Below are 15,585 nucleotides of genomic sequence, written 5' to 3' on the forward strand. Positions count from 1 at the left end.
GTCAACCTTGCCTGACCAGGTAGGTGATGGTTCAGTGGATGGAGTATTAACCTGCTATGCTGAGGACCCAGGTTCAAAACCCTGAGGTCTCCATCTTGAGCATGGACTCATCCAGATTGAGTTGGGGTTGCCAGCTTGAGCATGGGATTATAGACATGACCCCCTGGTCGCTGGCTCAAGCACAAGGTTGTTGGCTTGATCCCAAGGTTGCTGGCTTGAGCTCAAGGTTGCTGGCTTGAGCAAGGGGTTATTGGCTTGACTGGAGACCCCTAGTCAAGGCACATATGAGAAAGCAATGAATGAGCAACTAAAGTGCTACATCTGCAAGCTAATGTTTCTTATTTCTCTCCCTTTCTGTCTGTCTCTGTCTCTCTCTCTCACTCTGTCTCTATCTTGCTAAAAACAAAACAAAACAAAACCAAACAAAAAAATGAATATTAATGCACATAAATTATACCTCAAAGCTGTTATAAAAATAAGCATCAGGCGGCACATTTGACATTCCTAACTGTGACTATCTCTGTTTCAAATATGTCTGAAAGAATTTAACTTTCTTAGATGTCATACATAAATAGTGGAAATGTTGGGAATCTCCCTCCAAAGTATACATACTTTGTATTATGATACTTCATATCACAAATGCACTTTTTTTTGCAATATTTTCTGCTTGAGGGATTTACTGAGCTGATGACTCCTAAGGAAATTTACTTATTTTAAACTGACTGTGGCAGAAATGATTGATTTCATCCTTTTAAAGAGTTGAATTCTAAAAGATTTTGCAGACCACTTTGTTACCCTTTCATTTTTTTCAGATGAGACTGTTAAGATTTTTAAACTCTATGTAATAAACTTTGAATATGGTTTTTTACTCATCTGTTCTGCTCTTTATGCTGTGCTATAAGGCAGCTATTAAAATGATAATTATTAAGACTGTAGAAACATAAAAAGCTGTTTATAATACAAATGAAATAAAGCAGAGTGCCAAATGGTTTAAATATCATGATTGCAACCAGTATGTCAAATTTATGTATATATTGAGATCTGGACCATAATAAACAAAAACAGTATGTATGTTATGTGATGGGTTGATAGGCATTTTTGCTTTAATATTCTTGAATGTTGCTGCATTGTATCCTAATAAACATCTTTTTAAAAAATATCTGTCATAGGGAGGAAATGTAGGCTCAACAGGGTTATGCACATGTGGGTAGCTGCCTGAATTTGTAACTTGAATTTGCAGACTTTCTCCAGACACCTTCCAGCATTGGAAATGTGTGTGATGAGATTATATAATTCTAAGCACTCTGTCCTTGTTTACCTGCTTCTGGAACTCTATCTTTGTTCTCTTGTTTCTCATTCTATTTTATGGAATCTAATGATCTGGAATAGTTGGACAATGACTTTTGGAGGTGGGAGGTAGTAAGTACTAAAGGCTGAGCATGAAGAAGTTGGCTTATGCTGACACTTAAGTGATTTAGAGCAGTGGTCCCCAACCCCCGGGCCGTGGACCGGTACTGGTCCGTGGGCCATTTGGTACCAATCCGCAGAGAAAGAATAAATAACTTACATTATTTTTGTTTTATTTATATTTAAGTCTGAATGATGTTTTATTTTTTAAAAATGACCAGATTCTCTCTGTTACATCCGTCTAAGACTCACTGTTGACGCTTGTCTCAGTCACGTGATACATTTATCCATCCCACCCTAAAGGCTGGTCCATGAAAATATTTTCTGACATTAAACCCATCCATGGCCCAAAAAAGGTTGGGGACCACTGATTTAGAGGACACTGAAAGAGGACACTCCGACATTGGTGATCATTACCTGCTGAATTACAAGGAATGATTGAGGATGTTCTTTCTCTGGTTAGCTTGACAGCTCTATGGACTGTTTGAGGAAGGAAGAAGTGAGCTAGTCAGTGGTTTTCTTTCTTTTTTTTTCCTCCAAGTGAGAGAAGGGGGAGATAGAAAGGCAGATTCCCACATGTGCCCTGACTGGGATCCACTTAACAACCCCCATCTGGGGCCAATGCTCTGCCATCTTGGGCCATGCTTGCAACCTAGCTATTTTTAGCACCTAAGACAGAAGCTCTATGAGCCATTCTCAGTGCCTAGGGCTGATGTGCTTGAACCAATTGATCCATGGCTGCAGGAGGAGAAAAGAGAGAGAGAGAGAGAGAGAAGGGGGAGGTAGAGGGGTGGAGAAACATATCATCACTTCTACTGTGTGCCCTGGCTGGGAATTGAACCCAGGACTTCTACACACTGGGCTGATGCTCTACCACTGAGCCAAACAGCCAGGACCAGATTATTAAATTACATTTAAAAGTGATATTTAGTTATTTGCAAACATGCGCAAATATGAACCTGTATGTAGCCATCATTCAACTTCAACAATTGTTAAAACATTTTGCCAATTGTATTTCTGTTAATTTCATTTTAAAGCATTATCATAAGATGCTTTTATAGCTGGCTATGTAAAAGCTCATAAGATCTAATATCAAGTCTGAGATCTTGCTTTATGAATCTACTAGAAAGCCCGGCAGTCATACGAAATGACCACTGTTCTAGATACTATAAATTGTAATTAAAATGATTTGTGCAAAGGCGTCTGCTAATTCAAACTGAATTACCCAGGGCAGGCGGTGAGGACGCCCCTTTGCTTAGTGCCCACAGGGTTTCCCCTTTCTACTTGCTTAATTGCTTAAAGTATGCAATGAAGGAAACCACTGGTGGTACATTTCTTTTTTTTTTTTTTTTTTTTTTTTTTTTTTTATAATTTTATTTTTTTAATGGGGTGACATCAATAAATCAGGATACATATATTCAAAGATAACAAGTCCAGGTTATCTTGTCATTCAATTATGTTGCATACCCACCACCCAAAGTCAGATTGTCCTCTGTCACCTTCTATCTTGTTTTCTTTGTGCCCCTCCCACCCCCTATCCCTCTCCCATTCCCCCCTCCCCCCCCCCGTAACCACCACACTCTTATCAATGTCTCTTAGTTTCACTATTATGTCCCACCTACGTATGGAATAATACAGTTCCTGTTTTTTTCTGATTTACTTATTTCGCTTCGTATCATGTTATCAAGATCCCACCATTTTGCTGTAAATGTTCCGATGTCATCATTTCTTATGGCTGAGTAGTATTCCATAGTGTATATGTGCCACATCTTCTTTATCCAGTCATCTATTGATGGGCTTTTTGGTTGTTTCCATGTCCTGGCCACTGTGAACAATGCTGCAATAAACATGGGGCTGCATGTGTCTTTACGTATCAATGTTTCTGAGTTTTGGGGATATATACCCAGTAGAGGGATTGCTGGGTCATAAGGTAGTTCTATTTTCAGTTTTTTGAGGAACCACCATACTTTCTTCCATAATGGTTGTACTACTTTACATTCCCACCAACAGTGTATGAGGGTTCCTTTTTCTCCACAGCCTCTCCAACATTTGCTATTACCTGACTTGCTAATAACAGCTAATCGAACAGGTGTGAGGTGGTATCTCATTGCCGTTTTGATTTGCATTTCTCTAATAGCTAAAGAAGATGAGCATCTTTTCATATATCTGTTGGCCATTTGTATTTCTTCCTGGGAGAAGTGTCTGTTCATATCCTCTTCCCATTTTTTATTGGATTGTTTGTTTGTTTGTTGTTGAGTTTTATGAGTTCTTTGTATATTTTGGATATTAGGCCCTTATCTGAGCTGTTGTTTGAAAATATCATTTCCCATTTAGTTGGCTTTCTGTTTATTTTGTTATCAGTTTCCCTTGCTGAGCAAAAACTTCTTAGTCTGATGTAGTCCCATTCATTAATTTTTGCCTTCACTTCTCTTGCCATTGGAGTCAAATTCATAAAATGCTCTTTAAAACCCAGGTCCATGAGTTGAGTACCTATGTCTTCTTCTATGTACTTAATTGTTTCAGGTCTTATGTTGAGATCTTTGATCCATTTTGAGTTAATTTTTGTACAGGGGGAGAGACTGTAGTCCAGTTTCATTCTTTTGCATGTGGCTTTCCAGTTTTCCCAGCACCATTTATTGAAGAGGCTTTCTTTTCTCCATTGTGTGTTGTTGGCCCCTTTATCAAAAATTATTTGACTATATATATGTGGTTTTATTTCTGGACTTTCTATTCTGTTCCATTGGTCTGAGTGTCTATTTTTCTGCCAATACCATGCTGTTTTGATTGTCGTGGCCCTATAATAGAGTTTGAAGTCAGGTATTGTTATGCCCCCAGCTTCATTCTTTTTCTTTAGGATTGCTTTGGCTATTCGGGGATTTTTATAGTTCCATATAAATCTGATGATTTTTTGCTCTATTTCTTTAAAAAATGTCATTGGAATTTTGATGGGAATTGCATTAAATTTGTATATTGCTTTGGGTAATATAGCCATCTTGATTATATTTATTCTTCCTAGCCAAGAACAAGGTATATTCTTCCATCTCATTATATCTTTTTCGATTTCCCTTAACAATGGTTTATAGTTTTCATTATATAAGTCCTTTACATTCTTTGTTATGTTTATTCCTAAGTATTTTATTTTTTTTGTTGCAATTGTGAAGGGGATTATTCTTTTGAGTTCCTTCTCAGTTGTTTCATTGTTGGCATATAGAAAGGCTATTGACTTCTGTATGTTAATTTTGTATCCTGCGACCTTACTGTATTGGCTTATTGTTTCTAGTAGTCTTTTTGTGGATTCTTTGGGGTTTTCGATGTATAGGATCATATCATCTGCAAAAAGTGATACCTTTACTTCTTCTTTTCTGATATGGATGCCTTTTATTTCTTTGTCTTGTCTGATTGCTGTGGCAAGAACCTCTAGTACCACATTAAATAAGAGTGGAGAGAGTGGACAACCCTGTCTTGTTCCTGATTTAAGGGGGAAAGCCTTCAGTTTAGTGCCATTTAATATGATGTTAGCTGATGGTTTATCATATATGGCCTTTATCATGTTGAGATATTTTCCTTCTATACCCATTTTGTTGAGAGTCTTAAACATAAAATTGTGTTGTATTTTATCGAAAGCCTTTTCTGCGTCTATTGATAAGATCATGTGGTTTTTGTTCTTTGTTTTGTTGATATGGTGTATTACATTAACCGTTTTACGTATGTTGAACCATCCTTGAGATTCTGGGATGAATCCCACTTGATCATGATGTATTATTTTTTTAATATGTTGTTGTATTCGATTTGCTAGTATTTTGTTTAGTATTTTAGCATCTGTATTCATTAGAGATATTGGTCTGTAGTTTTCTTTTTTTGTGCCATCCTTGCCTGGTTTTGGTATGAGGGTTATGTTGGCCTCATAAAATGTGTTTGGAAGTATTGCTTCTTCTTCAATTTTTTGGAAGACTTTGAGTAGAATAGGAACCAAGTCTTCTTTGAATGTTTGATAAAATTCGCTGGTATAGCCGTCAGGGCCTGGACTTTTATTTTTGGGGAGGTTTTTAATGGTTTTTTCTATTTCTTCTCTACTGATAGGTCTGTTTAGGCTTTCTGCTTCTTCTTGACTCAGTCTAGGAAGGTTGTATTTTTCTAGGAATTTATCCATTTCTTCTAGGTTGTTGAATTTAGTGGCATAAAGTTTTTCATAGTATTCTACAATAATTCTTTGTATATCTATGGTGTCCGTGGTGATTTCTCCTCTTTCATTTTGGATTTTGTTTATATGAGTTCTTTCTCTTTTTTCCTTGGTAAGTCTTGCCAAGGGTTTGTCAATTTTATTGATCTTTTCAAAGAACCAGCTCCTTGTTCTATTAATTTTTTCTATAGTTTTTCTGTTCTCTAATTCATTTATTTCTGCTCTGATTTTTATTATCTCCTTTCTTCGGCTGCTTTTGGGTTGTCTTTGTTCTTCTTTTTCTAGTTCCTTAAGGTGTGAAGTTAAGTGGTTCACTTGGGCTCTCTCTTGTTTGTTCATATATGCCTGAAGCGATATGAACTTCCCTCTTATCACTGCTTTTGCTGCATCCCATAGATTCTGATATGTCGTATTGTCATTTTCATTAGTCTGTATATATCTTTTGATCTCTGCACTTATTTCTTCTTTGACCCATTCATTTTTTAAAAGTATGTTGTTTAGTTTCCACGTTTTTGTGGGATTTTTTTCCTCTTTTTTGCAGTTGAATTCTAGTTTCAAGGCTTTATGATCAGAAAATATGCTTGGTACAACTTCAATTTTTCTGAATTTGCTGATATTGTTTTTGTGGCCCAACATATGGTCAATTCTTGAGAATGATCCATGTACACTGGAGAAAAATGTATACTCAGTCACTTTGGGATGAAATGTCCTGTAGATGTCTATCATATCCGGGTGCTCTAGTGTTTTGTTTAAGGCCACTATGTCTTTGTTGATTCTCTGTTTGGATGACCGATCTAGAGCCGTCAGCGGTGTATTGAGGTCTCCAAGTATGATTGTATTTTTGTCAGTTTTTGTTTTAAGATCAATAAGTAGCTGTCTTATATATTTTGGTGCTCCTTGGTTTGGTGCATATATATTAAGAATTGTTATGTCTTCTTGATTCAGTGTCCCCTTAGCCATTATGAAATGGCCATTTTTGTCTCTAAGTACTTTTCCTGTCTTGTAGTCAGCATTATCCGATATGAGTATTGCTACACCTGCTTTTTTTTGGATGTTATTTGCTTGGAGTATTGTTTTCCAGCCTTTCACTTTGAATTTGTTTTTATCCTTGTTACTTAGATGAGTTTCCTGTAGGCAGCATACAGTTGGATTTTCTTTTTTAATCCATTCTGCTACTCTGTGCCTTTTTATTGGTGAGTTTAATCCATTTACATTTAGTGTAATTATTGATACTTGTGAGTTCCCTATTGCCATTTTATATCTTGCTTTATGTTAGTTTTGCGTCTTGTTTGATCCTTCTCTTTCGTTTTTCTATCTTTTGTTTTTATTTGGTTGTATTCCATACATCTTTCCTCTGTTGCTATCTTTTTTATCTCATGTGCTTCTGTGGTGGTTTTTTCAATGGTGGTTACCTTTGAGTAATGAAAAGGGTCCCTACCCTGTTCATTGTAGCGAACTATTTTGTGAGTACTTTTGCACTCCATCGTCCTTTGCTACTGCTAATCTCCATCTTCTCCCCCTCTTTCTTTTTGTTGTTGTCACAGTTTAAATTTGGTTTTATTGTCTTGTTCTTGGAGCTTTTACTTGTGGCTCTGTTTTTTTTTTGTTCTTTGTATCTGATTGGAGAACCCCCTTTAGTAATTCCTGGAGTGGGGGTTTTCTGATGATAAATTCCCTCATCTTTTCTGTATCTGTGAATGTTTTTATTTCTCCTTCGTATTTGAAGGATAGCTTTGATGGGTATAGTATTCGTGGCTGAAAGTTCCTCTCTTTCAGGACTTTAAATATTGGGGTCCACTCTCTTCTAGCTTGTAGAGTTTCTGCTGAGAAATCTGATGATAATCTAATGGGCCTTCCTTTATATGTTGTATTCTTCTTTTCCCTGGCTGCCTTGAGAATTTTTTCTTTGCTGTTGGTTTGTGTCAATTTCATTATGATATGCCTTGGAGTAGGTTTGTTGGGGTTAAGAAAACTTGGAGTTCTGTTTGCTTCTTGAACTTGAGGCTTTAGTTCTTTCCACAGGCTTGGGAAGTTCTCATCTATTATTTGTTTAAGTATGTTCTCCATTCCATTTTCTCTCTCTTCTCCCTCTGATATACCTATTATTCTTATGTTATTCTTTTTGATGGAGTCAGATAATTCTTGTAGGGCTATCTCATTTTTTTAAATTTTTGAGTCTCTTTCTTCTTCTCTCTGTTGTAACTCAAGTTGCTTGTCTTCTATTTCAGTAATCCTCTCTTCTATCTGACCTGTTCTATTAGCTAAGCTTGTTACTTCGTTTTTCAGCTCGTGAATTGAGTTTTTCATCTCTGTTTGATTTGTTTTTATAGTTTCAATTTCCTTGGACATATATTCTTTGTGTTCATGGAGTTGTTTTCTGAGCTCCCTATATTGCCTTTCTGTGTTTTCTTGTATATCTCGGAGGATTTTTAGGATTTCTATCTTGAATTCTCTGTCATTTAGCTCCAAGGTTTCCAATATATTAAATTTTTTCTCCATAGATTTTTCCTCATCTAGCTGTGTTACCTCTCTTTCTTTTGTATCCATGATATTCGATTTTCTCTTCCTTAATGGCATCTGAGGGTGGTTTTGTTGATAGTATTAATGAGATTTAATAAAGAATAGAAAGTTAAAAAAAATAAAAAAATAACAAATCGAAAAGAGTTGTTTTTTTTAAAAAAATTAATAATGAAATAAAGAAAAATAAAATAAAATAAAAATTTTTTTAAAAAAGAAAAGTATTCCCCCCCTCTTTTTTTTCCTCTCCTCTCCTCTCCCCTCTTTCTTGAGAAAATCTTGTGGTGGACTGTGAGTTATAACAAACAATGCCTGTGATGGAGGGCCTGAATTGGGGAAAAGTAATAAAGGGGCAAAAAAGAGAGAAAGAAAAAAAAAAAAAAAAAAAGGAAAAAAAAAAAAAAAGAAAAAAGAAAAAAAAAAGAGCGTATGGACCCACAAAAAGCAAATAAGGAAAAAATTTGGGTCAAGAATAAAATGATTTGCTTTTAGGTGTTGGTTTTCTAAGAGTTATGATGAGAGGAATAAGAGGAAAATGGAAAAATGGGGGGACAAATTAAAAACTTACTATTGTATTTAGTGGAACAAGAACTAGATAATATGGAGAGCCAGGGATGGGAGCACTGCTAGTGAGTTAAAAAGGTGAAGTAAAACCCCCCAAAATGCCACAAACATAGGTTTGAGTCCCAGATAAGATAATTTGTTTGTTATTGAGGTTTGAATGAGAGGAGATGTAAAGGAGAAAGGAAGAAACTAATATAGAGGGAAGAAAGAGAGAGAGAGAAAAAAAGAGGGAACCACTAAAAGAAGAAAAAAGAAAGGAGAGAGAGAGAGAGAGTTAAGGGTTTTGGAGTGCAACCCTCATAGAGAGAAAGGAAGAGAAGAGAAATGATAATGGGAGATGTAACACTTATGGGTAGTGTAGTTCAAGGAGAGGAGAGAGTAAGACTGGTAGAGAGTTAATCGGCCAAATTGGAGGAGGAAAAAAAAGTCTCAAGAATGAAGATAAGAGAAACAAATGAACAAATATAATAAAATGGGATAGGTTATAAAGTCTGTAGATTATTCTTGATTTTGAGAGGTTATCTTCTTGCTTTTTCTTTTCTCTCCCTCTTCCTGGTTGGTGACTCTGTACCCCGGGTTCTGGCCCTTTGGCACGCTCAGGTAGAGGTTTGCAGTTGATAAGTCTCTATGGCAATGTCATGTATTGTGCTTTATTCTCGTTGGGAGTTGAGGCTCATTAGCATTTATAGGCTCCGACAGTGAGAGAGTCCGTGTTCCTGGAGCCTTTCTCCTAGTCTTTCCTTCCTCAATTAGTAGCCTGATAGTCCAGGTATGGGGTTGCTGCTGCCTCTGCTTGGATAGTAAGAGGCTCAAATTGCTGGCAACTCCCCACTCTATTTCCACTCAGAACAGGGCTCTGGGTAAGGCTCAGTCAGTCAGAGCTGCTAGCATAATCAGGTGGGCTTTCCGCCCACTCAAAGACCACTGGCTCTGCCACTCTGTCCGGTAACACAAGCGGGCGCCCACTTCCGGGGCGCTTGGAGGAAACTCTCACTCACTGTCTGCAACCAGGATATCCGGCCAGCAGTCTCACGCTCTGAGTGAAACCCCCAACCGCAGGGAAAAGTTGCAGCGTTGGAATTGAGTCTCGCTCCGTCCCCGTGTGCGGCTTTTGCAAGGCGCTGGGGCTGCCCGAGATTCCGCTTTGGCCCACACAAAGGCCCCTGACTCTGCCCCTCTGTGCGATAACACGGGCGCGCACTGCCGAGGCACTCGGAGGAATCGCTCACTCCTTATCTGCGCATGCACACCAAGATATGAGGCCGGCCGCCGTTCCCTCTGAGTGAAACAGCCTCCAGCACGGAAAATCTCCACCGTTGGAAGTAGTTCTCACTCCCTCCCGTGCGTGGCTTTCCCAGGGCGCTGGGGCTGCCCAGAGACTCTGCCCTCAGCCCACAGAAAGGCCTCTGACCCTGCCTCTCCGTGGGGCAACACGGGCACCCACTTCCGCGGCTTAGGAAGAAATCTCTCTTCCACTAACTGCGCACCGACCAGGAGACCGGGTAAAATGGCCGCTCCGCTTGTCTTTCTTTGTTTGGGTTTGGCGCGAGTGTTAGCTTGTATTGCCCGGGTTGCCACAGGATCAGATTTTCCTCGGCTTGGATCTCTGAGCCACAGCCTGGTTCGGCCGTTTTTGCTGCGGCGGCCTGGATCTATTCACCCCCTTTGCCCGCCTCAGTTTCTATATTCACAGTTACCAGAGAAAGCCGCCCTGTTTAGGTTAGTGAGGAAGGCGGAGCATTTCTTACTCCCTATTTCCTTCGGGGTTTGGTTATATATTTAGCCAATTTTTCACTCAATCATACCTTTGGGTGTATTGCGAAGAATCTGGAAGCTCCAAGGATAGGTTTTTCTGTTTCTGGTTGAAGATCTTGTTGAGTTTTGGGGGAGATTTATCGGTATCGCTTCCTACTCCACCATTACTCTGACGTCATCTGTTGGTACATTTCTTAAGAGCCACTGCTAGCTCAATAAATAAAGGTGATTTAAATAATAAAATGTTAATTCACATGTCAAAGATCTCTTTGTACAGAACATTTCTTGTGTAGATCTTTCCATATTTTTAAGCTCACCTTGCAGAGGACCATCAATTATTTTTAATTTTACGTCTGTTCTTTCACGAACTCTTGAACAGGCAACATAAAGTTGACCGTGTCCAAATGCAGGCTCAGGTAAAAAAATGCCAACACGCTTAAGCGTTTGGCCCTGAGACTTATTGATGGTCTTAGCAAAGGCAAGTTTTACAGGAAATTGTCTACGTCTCAATTGAAACAGCAACCCTGTTTGAGATGGAGCCAAATAAATTCTTGGAATGACATGTATTTCACCTTTAGAGGAGCCAGTCAAAGACTTAGCTATTATGACATTATTTTTCAATTGGAGAACCTCTAGTCTTGTACCATTGCAAAGACCCCTTCTGGTGTTAAGATTTCTTAACAGCATAATAATTGCTCCAATCTTTAACCTCAATTTGTGAGGTGTCATTCCAGAAGGCAGGACTATTTGAATGCTGTGGCAACTTCACTCCATTGGCTAGTACAGTTACGCAAGCAACCAATAAGCTATCGGCGACAGACACTTAAGCCGCATATAATAAAGAAGATCAAATGGTCATCAGTCTCATCAAAAAACAATTTGTTGCCAGCTAGAAAAAAAGATGGCTCTGTGCAACAGTAATTGCATTGCTTACCTGAAAGAAGAATTTTATTTTAGTAAGTAAGGCTTTTTTCTTGCTTAAGCCTGATGAAGCAATTCTTTAACAACTCTTTCCAGAGTACCTGTAGCAAAATTGTCTTCTGGTCGTGGGTGTCTTTAGCAGTGAATCAGAGGTTTTATTTGACAGGTTTCTGAACACCAGTACGCATGTGCTTTGTGTGAGAGCTGAATGTGCTCTAATCTCTTGCAGTTGAAAGATGCATGAATGTAATGCAGTCCGGGACACAGATGATCAAACTGAAGCATGGGACCAAAGGGCTCATCCGGCTCTTTTACCTGGATGAGCACAGGACCCACCTCCGATGGAGACCCTCCAGGAAGAGCGAGAAGGCAAAAAGTAAGATCAACCTTTGAATTTTTTGCTTGGCCTAACACAGTAACACATTGGTTATATTAGCTGGGGTTCTGTAGACACTGTGGATTTGAGGAACTTCCATAGTTTTGCAAGTTTTGGGGTCAGCTGTTAAAGGATGTGGAGAGACTGAATAAGTAATGACCATTTTTGCTTTTTTAATTCTTCAGGAAATTTAAATTCATAAAAGTTTTCTTGCCTGACCAGGTGGTGGTGCAGAGGATAGAGCATTGAACTGGGATGCAGAGGACCCAGGTTCGAAACCTTGAGGTCGCCGGCTTGAGCGTGGGCTCATCTGGCTTGAGCGTGGGCTCAGCAGCTTGAGCGTGGGATCATATACATGACCCTATGGTTGCTGGCTTGAGCCCAAAGGTCGCTGGCTTGAGCCCAAGGTTGCTGGCTTGAGCAAGGGGTCACTTCCTCTGCTGTAGCCTCGCCCCTAGACAAGGCACATATGAGAAAGCAATCAGTGAACAACTAAAGAGCCACAACAAAAATTGATGCTTTTCATCTCTCTCCCTTCCTGTCTGTCTGTCCATATTTGTCCCTCTCTCTGACTCTCTGTCTCTGTGAAAGAAAAAAAGTCTTCTTGTTCATGATAGCTGTAAATGTTAATAGTTCCCTTTGTTAGAGACATAATACACACACACACACACACACTCACAAACACACACTTTTTTGACTTGGGATATGAGATTTTATAGACTGAGGTCTTTCATTTTTCTATGAAAGTTTAGGAATATAATAAATCCAATGGATATTTAAAGTGCTTTGCCATATTCTGAGCACGGTTGACTGATTGGTAAGTTAACAAATATTTTAATGAAATCAAGTAAAATAGCTTCGATCTGACTCCTAGTTAAAGCCTCTCTTAAACCTATAGTCAGCACCAAGTCTGGTGGAGTCTCCAGTAATGTTTCTCTCACCTATTCTTTTTTTTTTTTTTTTTTTTGGTGACAGACACGGAGAGAATCAGAGAGAGGGACAGATAGGAACAGACAAACAGAAAGGGCGAGAGATGAGAAGCGTCAATTCTTCCTTGTGGAACCTTAGTTATTCATTGATTGCTTTTTCATATGTGCCTTGACCAGGGGGCTTCAGCAGACAGAGTAACCCCCTTGCTCAAGCCAGCAACCTTGGGCTCAAGCTGGTGAGCCTTGCTCAAACCAGATGAGCCCGCGCTCAGGCTGGCGACCTCGGGGTCTCAAACCTGGGTCCTCCACGTCCCAGTCTGACTCTCTGTTCACTGTGCTACCGCCTGGTCAGGTTCTCACCTATTCTTTCCATCCTGTTTTCACAGGAACACCTTTTCTGGTCTCTTCACCTTTCTGGTGGCCTATTGTGAAGTCTCCTAATCAATTTCTATTTTGCTAGTTTCTTCTGCTTTGATCAGTTAAGATGCTTTTCCCTTCAAGTAACAGAAGACCTTGACCAAATTTGGCCTCCACGGTTAATGTATTATCTCACAGAACAAGAAACTCAGAAATCAGCAGGTCCCAGGTGTGGTAGATTGTCTCTAGTTCTGTCTTTTCAAGTGCTCTCAGCTCTGTCCCTAGTGTGTTGGCTTTGTAATCAAGGCAGCAGCAACATAGCTTTAGCTATTCTGGGCCTTCCAACTTGACAGAACAGTGAAGAGGCAGAAAGGGCCCTTCTCTTCTGGTGCTTCCTTTTTAGGAGAGAAGAATTTCTTTCTAGATCTTTCACTCAAGGCTCATTGCCCCAAGTCTCCTTGGTTGGGACTGAGCTGCATTCCCACACCTAAAACGATCATAAGAAATGTGGATGGGGACACCCCAATGGCTGAGACCCATCAGAATTTGCTCTGGGGCAGGGCATAGGCTCATCTTCCTGGGTCATGTAGGAAATGAGTTGATACCAGAAGAAAGTTGGGAGTCTGCTATTAAGGCAGAGGGGAGAAGGGGATGGTAATCAATACAATATACAACTCTTTGATCTATGCTTAAAAGTAAAGAAGCAAATCAAAAATACTTTTTAGTTTATAGTAATATTCCTTGCAGTGTATCTCTGATGCAAATGTTCATTGCTGCTCTACTGCCTAGGGTGCTAATCTGTCATCTATTATTCTGGGCTCTCCATAATCAAGCCTCTCACCACCCTTCCAGCTTTATCTCCTGTTACTCTCCCTCTTGAGCTTTGCAGTCCAGCAAAAATGGCCTGTTCAGCATTCCTGGAGGGGGCCTGATGTTTCTGTATTTTCATGCCTCTTTCCCTGAGATGCTGCCTTGTTTCTTTCCACCTCTCTGAGCCCTGCTCTACCCTCCCCATAATAACATCCTTACTAAAAATGCCAGTCTCTTTTACCTGTGCTATTTGGTTACTACCACTCTTTTTTTTTTTCTTTCAATTTTCTATCTTTTTGTGTATATTTAAAACACTGAAGTTGGCTCTATGTCTTTGTATGTTTTCCCTGCTTAAATATGTCAATTATAAATTTGACATATTTATTAGCTCCCTTTCCCATCAGTCTTCTTGCCCTGCTAGGCATATCTATAATTTTATCATAAATTTTAACCCATCTTGACTCCATGCCTCTGAGGGCCTTGTCCAGAGGCCCTGGCAGGTGGAGTCTCATGTAGAGAAGTGGCCAAGCAGGAAGTGGCAGGGCTTGCAATTCACATTAGGGCTTAGCACCACAATGACCAACAAAACATTTATTCATGCTTTTTTTTTTTTTTTTTTTTTTTTTTGTATTTTTTTGAAGCTGGAAATGGGAGAGACAGTCAGACAGACTCCCGCATGTGCCCGACCGGGATCCACCCAGCACGCCCACCAGAGGCGATGCTCTGCCCACCAGGGGGCGATGCTCTGCCCATCAGGGGCGTTGCTCTGTTGCGACCAGAGCCACTCTAGCGCCTGGGGCAGAGGCCAAGAAGCCATCCCCAGTGCCCGGGCCATTTTTGCTCCAATGGAGTCTCGGCTGTGGGAGGGGAAGAGAGAGACAGAGAGGAAGGAGAGGGGGAGGGGTGGAGAAGCAGATGGGCGCTTCTCCTGTGTGCCCTGGCCGGGAATCAAACCTGGGACTTCTGCACGCCAGGCTGACGCTCTACCACTGAGCCAACCGGCCAGGGCTTATTCATGCTTATTTTTAAAAATTTAAAATGTACTGACCTGTGGTGGCGCAGTGGATAAAGCGTCAACCTGGAATGCTGAGGTCACTAGTTCGAAAACCTGGGCTTGCTTGGTCAGGGCACATATAGGAGTTGATGCTTCCTGCTTCTCTTCCCCTTCTCTTTCATTTCTCTCTCTCTCTCTCTCTCTCTCTTTCTCTCTCTCTCTCTCTCCTGTCTAAAATGTGTAAATAAAATCTTTAAAAATTTTTTAAATGATTTTGCTTTTCTTAATCTGTATACATACCACCTGTCACGTATTTCACTTTCCTCACAGTACTTATTGACTCCATTTACAAAGTCACCGAGGGTCGGCAGTCGGAAATATTCCACAGACAAGCTGAGGGAAACTTTGACCCCAGCTGCTGCTTTACTATCTACCATGGTAGCCACATGGAGTCCCTGGACCTCATCACCTCCAACCCCGAGGAGGCCTGTACCTGGATCACAGGCCTCAAGTATCTGATGGCCGGCATCAGTGATGAAGATTCCCTGGCAAAAAGGCAAAGAACTCATGACCAATATCCTTCCTAAAATTTTATTTTTGAGCTCTGAGTGAAATGGTGTGTGTATGTGTATGTGTGTGTATCAGACTGTTTTATTTTTTCTCTCAATTTTTTTTCTCTACTCCTAGCCCCCACTGTTCCTCCTCACTTTCACTGGAAGTGAATAAAAGTTTGAGATGTACAGAATTTCTTTATTCCCCTTCTGTCCCCTCCTCA

The 15,585-nt window shown here is 40.0% G+C and overlaps 1 protein-coding gene across 5 annotated transcripts in view; it reads left to right on the forward strand.

Annotated features, from left to right (window-relative positions):
• The window catches only part of PLCH1 (phospholipase C eta 1), a 371,189-nt gene that overhangs the window by 152,979 nt on the left and 202,625 nt on the right, over positions 1–15,585 (forward strand). For all 5 annotated transcript variants that reach the window (XR_010729158.1, XM_066258338.1, XM_066258341.1 and 2 more), the window contains exons 3-4: positions 11,574–11,720; positions 15,141–15,384. Coding sequence is in view for 4 of the 5 variants with exons in the window: in XM_066258338.1 (XP_066114435.1) it covers positions 11,574–11,720; positions 15,141–15,384 (391 nt within the window). In the remaining variant the exon portion in view is untranslated. The remainder of the gene's footprint in view (positions 1–11,573; positions 11,721–15,140; positions 15,385–15,585) is intronic.

The sequence above is a fragment of the Saccopteryx bilineata genome, chromosome 2, assembly GCF_036850765.1.
Source record: "Saccopteryx bilineata isolate mSacBil1 chromosome 2, mSacBil1_pri_phased_curated, whole genome shotgun sequence".
Lineage (NCBI taxonomy): Eukaryota > Metazoa > Chordata > Mammalia > Chiroptera > Emballonuridae > Saccopteryx > Saccopteryx bilineata.